The following is a 13,072-nucleotide window of genomic DNA, read 5'->3' as shown; positions in this document are numbered from 1 at the left end:
TTTTAATTGTTTTTTATTGTTAGTTTGTTCTTATAACCAAACCCTTAATCACAAATGGAACTAAAATTATGCTAAATCTTTTTTCTTGATGCAATTCGAAGATACTGAAAAACTTTGAAATTAGAACACTCAAAGCTAGTAAAACAGCTTAATTGTCAGATTAGAAATGGACTCTTCCCTCTAACAGTTACAGAAATCCTTATTTATTCTTTGAAAAAGTCTTGTCCAGAATTAATAACTCCCAGAGGGAATAGCTTGTCATAAAATATTTTTGTTGATGTATTTTTAAAGCAGAGGAAAAAAAAAACATTATTTCCCAAACATGCTTTGTTTGGCTAATTCTAGGAGAGAATCACCTATTTCATCAAGAATCACCTATTTTATTAAGAAGTAAAAAGACCAAAGGACAACAGTATTATCCAAGTGACACATCAGACTCCTTTCAGTGATTTTGCCCTTGGACTCATTTCTTGTACTTTTCCTATGATATTTCTTTTATTCACAGTGTGATACCCATGGGATGTGGAAGTGATATAAGGGTAGAGACCATAGGAAGTGATGCTTCCAGCAATGACCAGAATGACATAATCACCACAAATGAGGAGAGAAATTATCCATGTCCCCTAGTGCTTCGCCAATGAAAAAGGGAATTAAAACAACTCAGTGTAATCTTACAAAGAATACTAACAGTAGGACATTCAAGAAGATCAGTCAAAATGGTGTTGCAGAATATAAATAAGGATTTAGTATGAGCAAATATAATAGAAAATTTATAAACGTATAAAATCAAATCAGGAGTTAGCAAAGACACAGTATAGTATGGAGAAAGCATGCAGCGATTTCTTACATGTTCACCGCTGGTTATATCTATAACGCACAGTGGCATAGACAGCTTTGGGAAGGCTTCAGATTGAAGTATAGAAATGTTAGCAATGGCACAACACGACTTCCAAGAGAATTCAGCCAATGGGAGATGATAAACAAGGAAGGCTGAAGGACAACTGGTAAGAGTCTTCAAATAGCGGATGTGCACACAAAGCTCTCATTTAATATGTTTTTACCTATGTTTTACTTTTTAGAGTTTTTGGATCTTTCTTAATGTGGGACACTAGAAAAGGTGAGCTGAAACTCAGAGACAATATAATAGTTAACTCCAGTTGAATGGAAAGGTTTCACATGGAATATGATCTGGGGGTTACACCAGAGGATGCTGCAGGATTTCTGCAGTCTTCTGCCCAAAGACTGTTGAGAGGAGAATGGGTTTTTCATCTGGAAAGTAACTGATATGGTTTGGAAGGTTGTAGAAGGAATAGCTTAAAAAAAAAACAAAACTCTCAAAGTCACTTCCACTTATCCTGGCCCTCAGAAATGAGCAAACACCCCAGGAAAAGAAAATGAACAGTTTCAGAAGCAGAAACTGACCCCAGATGAGTATTTCTCAATCTATTTTTTTTCACTATCATCTTCCTAAAGAGCCCTTTTAGACATTCTATTCCTAATCATTCCCCATCCCCATGAAATTTTAATACTAAATACATACTTTATATCTGTGCACATATCGTGGCTCCTTGGGAGGGCCATGACTCAGTATAATATCTAATATTTCCTCCCCACCTACATCAGTTTTTGCACTCTTGGCCAATCACCTTTCATGAAAATACGTGCTCTCTAAAATAAACCATCAGTCTGAATGGGAGGTCACTGAGGAGCCACAGAAAAAAGTTATATATAGTTTAACTATGGCTCCAGGGACCACAACAAATTCTCAGTATCCAGCATACTCATGCATTATCTGCAGAAGGAAACTTTTAGCTTCTCCTTCCCTCTGTGACACAGGAAGAGATGAATTCTTTGCCCCTGCAACAACATCTAACTGCAGTGGCTGTAATCTTTTGGAACTTCTGGACCTCTTTGGAACATTAAGAAAGGAAAGCAGTCTCACACTCTATAAAACATATGAATACTGAATTTCAGAGGTTTATGATGAATTATGGAACTTAATGAATGCATCAGGCAGATGACACCTCAACCCACTGATCAAGCTTAGTATTTATCATGAAAAGAGACAGCTGAACATTACGTGCTTCCTGGTGTGATGCAGAAGGAAAGAAACAACACCACTTATGTAGTGTTCTGGCTAAAAATGTTTAACAGAATCTAATAATGAGGAAACAATCAGAAAAAAATTCTAGATTGTGGGACATTCTGGAGTTCAAAGCAGCTTGAACTCTTGAATAATGTCAGCGCCATGAAAGACCCACATACTTGCACACACACACACACACACACAGACCGCAAACATACATAAAAGAAGGACTCTAAACCATTAACTAAAGAGATTGACAACTGTGGATATAGGGATGTCACTGTAATCTTTTCCTTTTGAAGTTCCCACTTTGACATTTCTCAAAAAAAAAAAAAAAATCATAGATGCATGTATTACTCAACTTTAAAATAATAGGGGGAAATGAGGGGAGCCAGCCAGGTCAGAAGGAAGAAGCCAGGTGTCAATTGCAGATCCAGAAGATGCCTGAAGGGCCACAGGAGCTCAGATCTGCATTTGCCAGGAGAAGTTCTCAGGATGTGGTCAAGCCAAAGACATAAAGAATCGCCTGTAGTGATTTTCTTCACAATTTGCCAAACAAAGTTCTGTGGGAATAGGAACTGTCTATAATTAAAAAATTAGAGTGGCTTGCCAGCACTTTTCCTAGAAGTGCAGTGAACAATATAACCATGAGGAAATTGTTCCAAGAAGTTAAAAAAAAATCCAGATTTTTTTTAATTGAGTGGAAATTTCATATGCACAGTTAATAGAAAATAAACTTTGAAAGAACTCATAACAAAAGTCTTCAGAGTCCAGCATCCTACTTGATTAGGCATTAGTTGAAATGTCAGCTTTTTCAAGCAAAACTCCTGTGGTTTTCCATGGTGCCAAGCTTCAGAGTTCCTTCCAGGACCTGGGTCTGTGCTGTTACTTCTCCATCCCACTGCTCAACACTGCCACGTGGCACGCACTGCATAGCGCATAGGTCAGGAAGACGGGCTCATTCATCTGTTCTCTGGATCCTTTAAAGCAGAAATGATGCTGAGAAAATCTCTATCTTGTCCTCTCAAAGTTACTTAGGAAGCCAACAAAACCAAACCAAAAAATGGTATGTTTGTTCTTGATCAGAACACAACAAGATGAAGAGAGGTAGCAGCATTTGAATTCCATGAGACGGCATTTGACAAAATACAGAGCAAGGGTTGGTTTGCTGGGTTAGGTCAACACAGAATGTCACAGTGCCCAGAGAGTCAGTCCTTTCTTAGTTTGGACCAAAGAAAGGTTTCATGCCTTTCCAGGCTCTTGTGGCAGCCCCAGATGGCTTTCACATGTCACATGTAATGAGACAAAGTCAGAGTTGTTAAGTTATTCTTTAATCAGTATTACATTAAAATTCACTAATACATTCTCATCTACTTCCCTCCACCAACTGCTATTTTGTCAAATTCAAATAATCACCGGAAGTGTCATCACCCCCTAGTTACAGACTCTTGGGACCACCACAGTTTTGCGAATGAATCAGTGAAGACAACATTACTTCAGCGAAAAGTCAGGTAGCTTTCAAAAGGCAGGATGCAGCACAGAATGAGTCTGTCTGCTGGGATCCAAACATTGGCAAGGATGGAAGAAGGAAGACGGCTCCAGCTTGCCTGTTACCTTGGCAACCATGGCAGGAGCATCACCCGGGCAGAAATTAATTTTGTTTTGTAATGTCAAACGTAATGGGCGGAGGAGGTGGGAGTGTGGAGGAACAGGAAGAAAACATCGACTGGATCTAGAAGCTCAGAGGGCCGGTTGGGAAGATAACAAGTCAATGGGCTGGGTGTCTGAGCTACAGGCATCAAATTACCCGTTGTACTTTTTTCTTCCCCCAACTGAAATCTCAGTATTAACGTAGAGACAGCCACCACACCCTTTAATAACGAACAAACACTGCACTAATCCGGCTCAGTGCTTCTGCTGATCATTCTCGGTCATTTATAACTTCCTTTATTTCTCTCTTCGGAGAAACAGGGAAAAAAAAAAAAAAAAATCTTGACCGGAAGAGACAAGGAATGGCGTGGTTTTTAAAAAAAGATACTCTGTTCAGGGTGAACTGGTAACTATCCAGCCTTAGGCTAGAGACCAGTCTCTTCCCTGCAGTGAAAGTGTGCAGACCCTGTTTGGGGCAGAGACAAGCCGCCCCGCGGAATGGTCCCTGGTAAAACTGCTTAGGGGGAAGTTGCGCAGATGCTGTGAGCCGGCGGGCGTCAGACCTCCCAGCCGAGACCACAGCATCAAGGGCCGAAGTCTGCCAAGACGGCACAAGAAGGCTTGTTAGAGAAAAACTGCTTGTGTATCCAGAGTTCCAAAATTCACTGGGTACTTAGAACACACGTTACAGAAAAGGCAGCCGGCTGAGGAGACAGGTAAGTAAGTAGGAATAAGGACCTTGGGCGCAAAACCTGAATTTCAGCAAAGCTTAGGTGTCAGGTCACAGGCAGAACTGCACAACTGCGCTGTGCGTGTTAAGTGCAGGGGCATCCTTTCTCCAGGATGGGCGAGGGGTGGTCCTTCCCTCCCGGCGGGTCCACGGGTCACGCTAGCAGCACTCAGAGGGTTGGGAGCACACGAGGTGAGCAGGGAACCACTCTCCGGAGTCACCGCTGGTCTCCAGCTGGCCTGTTCCTGGCAGTAGGCGTGCCTCTCCAGCCTGGGAAGTCTCCCTCCTGCCCGCCTGGCCGCCAGGAGGAAAACAGCTTTCCTCTTTCTTCCGGAGGGTAAGATGGGGCCGTTAGTGACACATCCTGCTCGTCATCTCTTTCTGGAAGGCAGGGGGAGAAGGATGGTTAGGAGTAACTATAGGCAGAGCAATGACTTGTTGAAGGATTCTGAAAATGCCCTGGCAACCTCTGGAGCCTTTAAACAGGAGGGTACAATCATGGCCCTGGAATAAGGTTCAGCATACAGATGTGTGCTTGTTGGCTGGGCCTTTTGTTTCTTCCTTTTTTTTTTTTTTTTTAATATATCAGAGTATTGTTTAAAAAACTTAGCCAACTTGCCAAAAATCCAGGTTGCACTGTGTTTTAGGAAAAACTGCAAGATCTAGAACCACTGGATAGCTGGAGTCAAGAATGGCTCTGTCCTCTGTAGATGGAAAATACTCTCTCCAGTTTGCCCCAGTCTCCACCACTCCCAGCTATCTGCCCATCAGGAGTCTAAGTATCACTTACTGATTGATACGGTTAATTAGATTTTTCTTAGAGGAGAACACAATTTCTCTTTCCCTAAGATTCGATCAAAGGTAGAAGAACAAAAGCTAGCTTCAGTGCATACAATTCAAGAAAAGTGGGAGGAAGGACATTTCTTAATAGAAATAAGGAACAGCCCAGTGTGTCTGATGGGCAACCATATCCAGCTCGCCTTTCACCACCCTCACCAGCTGCCTGGTTCTTGCGGGCATTTACAGATCTCAAACGTGCCATCGGTTCTCTTTCTCAGGGCCTCTGCACAGGTGAGACTCTTGCCCATGGCCTGCTCCTACGAGGCCCTGTCCTCCTTACTTGGCTAATTGCCATTCATGTTCCCAATTCCAACAAGCCTTCCTGCCTGGGAAGGCTTCCTGTCCCACCCCCTGGGGATTTGCCACAACTCCTGCCTTTGCCCACCTGGAGTCATGCACTCATGGAGCTGGTTTGTACATCGTGTGTGTGCGTGCACACGTGGACGGCAAGCATGTCTGTCTGCTCTGCTCAACTGTGAGCTCCAAAGTGTCAGGAAGAAGAAATCCTCACGGAACCCCTCATATCTAGCCACGCGTCTGGCACAGGGCAACAGCTCTTCTTTCATCCCCAAGAATGACCTGGATTGCAGGCTAGGAAGGTGCTTTGTACCTTGTGGCATTTAGGACACATTTCATGTCATTTTAATTAGTCGAAGGAGCTGCTTCCAAGTTCCACCTGCATAGAGCTGATGCAGCTGCTACCTCTCTTGTGCACTCCTACCCCAGATCACCCTCCAGCCAACACTCCCTTCCCCATAGGGAACATCTGAGGAAGTAGGGCTTCCCTGGTGGCTCAGATGGTAAATAATCTGCCTGCAATGCAGGAGACCGAGGTTTGATCCCTAAGAGGACCTTGCAAACAGGCATGCCAGTTGCTCAGAAACTCTATCAGAAAATCATAGCAGTGTGTTGGTTAAAGAAATAACCTAGTACACAGAGCAGATCTGGGTAAATACTTTTGCACTTATAATACTAAATAAGGCAATTACTTCAAGATACATATACTGAAAAATTAAGTGGCCATTTAGTTATGCTCAGTACTATGGGCCAGGTACCTGGGAGATGAGATCACTCTTCTCAAGGAGGTATACAGTTTATTGGGGAGAAAAAGATATAAAATACAATGATATAAATATAACTCTTTAGAGGAGGGTATGATGCACAGTAGAATGCAATCCATCCACATTTAGATCTCACTCTGTCCTCACTGGGCTTCTCTGATGGCTCAGTGGTAAAGAAGCTGCCTTCCAGTGCAGGAGTCCCAGGTTCCATCCCTTGGTCGGGAAGATCCCTGGAGAAGGAAATGGCAACCCACTCCAGTATTCTTGCCTGGGAAATCCCATGGACAGAGGAGCCTGGTAGGCAGCAGTCCATGGGTTTGCAAAGAGTTGGGCACAACTCAGTAACTGAGTACATGGTCTGTCTTCGCCACCTCCATAGGTGACCTCCCTGCACCTTTGGGTTTTAGCTCAAGTGGCCCTTTTCTAGGGTTACCTTTCCACACTTCCTCTTCAGCTGTTTCATGGCACCCTTCTTCACAATTGGAAAGTCTATTATCTGTTGCATTCCTGCTTCCTGGATTCATCCCTTGTAAGATCTTATAAGATCCATGGAGAAAGGGGCTGTGCCTGCTATCTGTTTCCCCAATGCCTGCCAAGTGATGATGGAGAAAGGTTTGTCTAATCCAGCAGTGAATGCGCCCACAGTGTCCTCATCTGCAGTCCATATGCATGGACTCAGTACACGTTCACACAAAGAGTCGGACACGACTGAGTGACTGAGCATGCTTGTTGGAGGGAAGCCCGGCCAAAGCGGAGCCTGCAAGGGTGCTTCTGTGGCTGGAGAAGAGGGGCTGGGGCAGGATGGGGGCACAGGACTGGGGAGACAGGTAGCCACACAATAAGGTGTGAATAAGGACCCAGGCACTTGGTGTGGGGGATGGAGATGATGACAACCTTAAAAGGGATTTGCTGTTCCTCTGTTAAGCTTCCAGAGGTTCTTGTGTTTTTGGTTAACTTTTTAAGACAGAGAAAATGAGGTGCGAATGCAAAATGTGTCTATGTGTCTATGTGTGAAAGAAAGAGACCGAGAGGAAGTAAAGGAGAGATCATGGCATCAAGACAATTTTGGTTTTATAACTAATTCTTGTAATTATTTGCAATGGGTCAGTGTTACAGAAAGAAAAGATGATTTGGGTGGTTATATCATTGTCTCTGGGTAAAACTTTGACCGAAGAGAAATCCGGGCCTCTGAGCAGAAGTGATGTGCTCAGGGTGAACGGGTAAGATGAAGGGTAACTGCAGAGCCTCAATGGGAAGGGTTACTTCTGTCAAGAGCCTCAATGGGAAACGGTTACTTCTGTCAAGTGAAGGCCTGCTGTCCGCCAGGCTCGGTTTCCCTCATGGCTCCACAGGCATCACTTCGTGTAACCCTAACTGATTCTGTGAAGGAAGATTTGCCATCCCCATTGGCCTGATCAGGAAACTGGCACAGAAACGGAGAATGACTTATCAAAGTCACACAGAAAGTGGCCGAAGTGAGATTTAAACTCAGGTCTATCTGGGTGCAAAAGCCGGCTCTTTCCACTACACCGGGTGATCATGGTTTAAAGTCTCTGAAACAGTCTTATGACTATGCATTTGGATGCCAGTGACTTATTAATTAAAATATATTAATTACAGGTGGTTGCAATCATTCCTGAATGTTCAAAATGCCAGAGAGATATTTTTTTCTTTACCCAGACTGATGCCACTTTGAATTTCAAGTACAGTGGGTAAATGCTAAAACAATTATGTCACTAAATACTAAACACTCATGCCACAATTATGGACACTAGAAGTATGGAAGGCTTTTGAAGAGTTTGAGAGGATATGGAACTTCAGCAAAGGTAGAGTGAGTCTGTGAAAAGCCAGAACCAGTGCCTTCCTCACCACACCATGCAGCCTCACACACAAGAGAAAGCCTGTTTCCAAGGAACCTTCTTAACATTCTTACAGGGAATGAATGGTTGAACTAGATCGGAAACTTGAGGAAGGCTCAGTTGGATCCATCCTTCAAAAGCCTATAAGCTGAATGGATAAGGAAGTTGTGGTACATATACACAAGGGAATATGACTCAGCTATAAAAATGAATGCATTTGAGTCAGTTCTAATGAGGTGGATGAGCCTAGAGCCTATTATACAGAGTGAAGTGAGTCAGAAAGAGAAAGACAAATACCATATATTAACACATAATATATGGAATCTAGAAAGATGGTACCAACGATCCTATGTGCAGGGCAGCAAAGGAGACAGAGACGTAAAGGACTCAGTGGGAGAAGGAGAGGGTGGGATGACTTGAGAGAAGAGCATTGAAACATGTATATTACCATATGTAAAATAGGTAACCAGTGCAAGTTTAATGTATGTATCTAGCAGGGCACCCAAAGCCTGTGCTCTCTGACAACCTGGAGGGATAGGGTGGGGAGGGAGGTGGCCGATTCATGTTGATGTATGGAAAAAACCGTCACAATATTGGAAAGTAATTATCCTCCAATTAAATAAATAAAAATGTTAAAGCCTACAGGCTTTCACTACTGTATTCTAGTAACTCCCCACTGGGTGGCGCCAATGGGCCGGCTTAAAAAAAAAAAAAAAAAAAAAAACTGGTTCTGAGGGAAAAAAACCCTCAAACTAAAAAAACGCAGCTAATATTGGGTTCCATGGGTTTCCTCTCCATCAGAGCCCTCCTGCAGGCATCCAGCAGGGCCAAACACATTCTTTCTTACAGGGAAAGTGGCCTGAACAACAACTATGTAGTTTGCTCGTTGGGGATGAATTTGCTCTTGCAGGAGTTACCTAAACCCACCATGTCATATTCAGTCCACTATAGAACTCCAATCTGGAGGAGGGCATGGCAACCCACTCCAGTATTCTTGCCTGGAGAATCTCATGGACAGAGGAGCCTGACGGGCTACAGTCCATGGCATTGCAAAAAGTCAGACACAACTGAAGCGAGAGCATGCCTGTTCGCAAAGAACAAGTGCTTAAGAAGTTTCTGCAAAGGTGGTGCGAATTTTCTGAGAAATGTTCCTAAATCTGTATTTGGCTTGTATACAAAGACTTATCAAGCACCTGGATTTTAAGAAATCCACACTCCAGTATTCTCGCCTGGAGAATACCATTGACGGAGGACCCTGACGGGCTACAGTCCACGGGGTTGCAAAGAGTCGTACACGGTTGAGTGACTAAGCAACAAATTCTTAAGAAAAACGTCAGGATTTGGTTGTGCTCCTTCCGTGCCACTGCTTTACATAAGGCAGTAATTGATTCTGTGAAGAACCCCATTCCCTACTCTCAGCAGAATAAATTCCACACTCTGCAGCCTGGCAAACAAAGCTCTTCCTAGCCCCACCCACCAACCCTGCCCACCTCCGGTTGAAGCCCCGCCCACTCACCACACCTGCCAGGCAAACTAGAATCTTTGGTCTCCAACAGCCCATTCTATAAGGCTTCTAGTAGATTCTCACCGCGGAGAAGGCAATGGCACCCCACTCCAGTACTCTTGCCTGGAAAATCCCATGGACGGAGGAGCCTGGTGGGCTGTGGTCCATGGGGTCGCTAAAAGTCGAACACGACTGAGCGACTTCACTTTTACTTTTCACTTTCATGCGTTGGAGAAGGAAATGGCAACCCACTCCAGTGTTCTTGCCTGGAGAATCCCAGGGACAGGGGAGCCTGGTGGGCTGCCATCTATAGGGTCGCACAGAGTCGGACACGACTGAAGCGACTTAGCAGCAGCAACAGCAGCTTCTCACCCACTGTTTCTTCTATCTAAGAAATGCCTTTGGCCCTTCTATGCCTGGCAAACTTTGACATCCTTCAAGATCCAACCATCAAAATATTCTGATTTAGGCACTTGGAAGACAAAGGAAGGGGAATGGTTACAACTAATAATTAAGAACCAAATTCCAGTTTCCAATACTATATAGGCTATGTTAAACAATTGAAGGTGAATGGATGAACTCTTAACACAAAGGTGTGTTTGTGTGTGTATGTGTGTGTGTATTTATGTTGTGATTATATATATATAGTTATAAAGTTGTAAAATTAAAGTGTTAGTTGCTCAGCCGTGCCAGACTCTTTGCAACCCCATGGACTGTAGCCTGCCAGGCTCCTCTGTCCAAGGGGTTCTCCAAGCAAGAATACTGGAGTGGGTTACCATGCCCTCCTCCAGGGGATCTTCCCACCCAGAGATTAAACCTGTGTCTCCTTATGTCTCCTGCATTGGCAGGGGGTTCTTTATCACTAGTGCCACCTGGGAAGCCCAACAGTATATATGGTTAGATCCAATTATTTTAGGAAAAAATATAAATTATGAGTCCAGCATGATAAGTTCACCTCTGGGTGAATGAAATAATATATGTTTTCTATTTCTGGTATTTGCCTTTTACATATTCTCTAGATTTTTTTAATACACATGAAATTTTTCCTAAAAAACAAGCTCTAGTCATTTAAAAAATAAGAAGAGAAGTAGGCAAAATCTCCAAATTGAAATATTTAGTTCTGGAAATAAAGTTAAAATGATGTTACCTAGTCTTTGTGAGGAAAGGTGGGATAGATGAAACCAGCATATCTTTTGCCCAAGATACTCTACCACTTCTGTTCTGATCTACACATTTTAAAATTAGAAATCTTTGCCAGCCTTTGAAAGAAGATTTTTTTTTTAATATACATGGAACAAACTTGCATAAAATCTAGGAATCAAAGCTTATTCTTATCTCTCAGTGTAGCCAATTTTAGCTGGCCATGGAGGGAATAAATGGTCCAAAGAAGTAAAATGATTTATTCCAGGTCACACAAATGATTTCTTACCTGACCGAGACTATGAAGAAACCAACTGACTTAAGCTTACTACACCCTACACACCATCATACATTTTAGGAATTAAATTTTCACATGGAATAAAGAAATGTGATATTTGCTAAATGTCAGTCATCATGCTAGCATAGCCATATGAATAAGTTAATATTAGGAATTATAAAAACAAGTTCCAAAAAACAGTGACAAAAATCGCAGAATCACAGACTGCTGTTCAACACCTTCATTCCAGAGATGTGCAGAGCACTTGAGAGGGAGGAAGTGACTTGCTGAAGGTCGAAGGCTGACGGTGGCAGCCCCAGGACTCCTGGCCTGTGGCCTCTGCACGCCGAGGTGATCTCAGAGAGGCAATTTGTGCAAACAAGGATTTCTCAGAGTCACCTCAGCATGCTTCAGGTAAAATTCCTCTAGCATTGTTGACTCTCCTTCATCTAAACCTAAAACCTAAATGTCTCTCACAGCATTCACACCAGTTCCCAGCTATAGCATCTACCATTGGCCTGGACTCCCAGCCACTCAGCCGTCGCTCTCCAACTCCCCTTCTCTACTGTTAAATCCAGGGCAATGCCCACATATATGTTTTCCTTTGCTCTCTCTTCCCAAAGCACTTTCCTCCCAACTCCAGCCTCCTTCAAGGCTCTTGATCACTGTTCCTCCTCAGAGACACCCTTCCCATTTCATCCCCATGAAGTCTCAGGTGCTCCTCTTTTGGTTTCCCTTTGTGCCCAGAGCATCTCTCACGTTGTTCTATGATAGTTTATTATTTCCTGGTTCTGGCAAGACATTGTTCTTGAAGAGATGAACCATGTCTTATTCCTGTTTGGACCCTGGTGCACAAGACCTGCACATACTAGGTGCTTTAAAAATACTCATTAATTAGACTAAAATCCAATGAAAAAGAACAATTATTAGGTCTTAAAGTTCCTGTAAAATGAAAGCTGGAAAGAGATACAAACTGAATACCTTACTATGGGGGTGCACTTATGTTTATTATGAGTGCATGTCTGACTCTTTGGAACCTCATGGACTTGTCGCCCACTAGGCTCCTCTGTCCATGGAATTTACTTCTTGTTTAAAATTCTGTGAAGTAGGCAATGCTTTTTCTAATTTACAGGTGAGGAAACAGAGGCTCAGAGGATTGAAGTAACTTGCCCAAGTTCCCATAGCTATCAAGTGGGAAGGATAAAGGTTTGAGTCCAGATTTGGTTGACTCAGAAACAAAAATAATTAAACAAACAAATCCTGTTTCCATTACTCCACTGGAAGGGGAAATAAAAGGAGTGAGGTTCTTTGTTTTTCTAGTGTTTTAATATATGTTAGACCATAAAGAAGGCTGAGAGTGGAAGAATTGATGCTTTTGAACTGTGGTGCTGCGGAGGACTCTTGAGGGTCCTTTTTACAGCAAGGAGATCAAAGCAGTCAATCTTAAAGGAAATCAACCCTGAATATTCATTGGAAGGACTGATGTTGAAGCTGAAGCTCCAATAGTTTGGCCACCTGATGTGAAGAGTCGACTCATTGGAAAAGACCCCGATCCTGGGAAAGATTGAGGGCAGGAGGAGAAAGGGGTGACAGAGGATGAGATGGTTGGATCGCATCACTGACTCAGTAGACATGAGTTTGAGTAAGCTCCAGGAGATAGTGGAGGACAGGGAAGCCTGGAGTGCTGCAGTCCATGGGGTCACAAAGAGTTGGACACAATTGAGTGACTGAACAACAACAAAACACATATTCGCTTTAGAAGTCCTGCAGCAACAGCATTTTAAAGCCAATTTCTTGTTTTCAATTCACCAATTTTCTGCTAATTCTGAGAAATAAGAAGGACAAAGGGGGAGGAAGAAATATTGGAAATAAAGTCATGATTGAGGAAGAACAGGACACAAAGAGATGAAGGAAAGGTGGGTGTG

General features: G+C 43.1%; 1 protein-coding gene across 4 annotated transcripts in view; it reads right to left on the bottom strand.

Moving 5' to 3' along the window:
* The window catches only part of MOB3B (MOB kinase activator 3B), a 239,896-nt gene that overhangs the window by 17,811 nt on the left and 209,013 nt on the right, over positions 1-13,072 (bottom strand). For 3 of the 4 annotated variants that reach the window (XM_044939748.2, XM_006067197.4, XM_044939749.2), the window contains one exon: positions 3,396-4,847. The exons of the other annotated variant lie outside the window; for it this stretch is intronic. In XM_044939748.2, the coding sequence (XP_044795683.1) occupies positions 4,818-4,847 (30 nt within the window). In that variant the 3' untranslated portion in view covers positions 3,396-4,817. Of the gene's footprint in view, positions 1-3,395; positions 4,848-13,072 lie in introns of those variants that run through there. 4 annotated transcript variants of the gene reach the window in all.

Source organism: Bubalus bubalis, chromosome 3 (assembly GCF_019923935.1).
Source record: "Bubalus bubalis isolate 160015118507 breed Murrah chromosome 3, NDDB_SH_1, whole genome shotgun sequence".
Lineage (NCBI taxonomy): Eukaryota > Metazoa > Chordata > Mammalia > Artiodactyla > Bovidae > Bubalus > Bubalus bubalis.
This window is presented reverse-complemented; position numbering and strand designations above follow the sequence as displayed.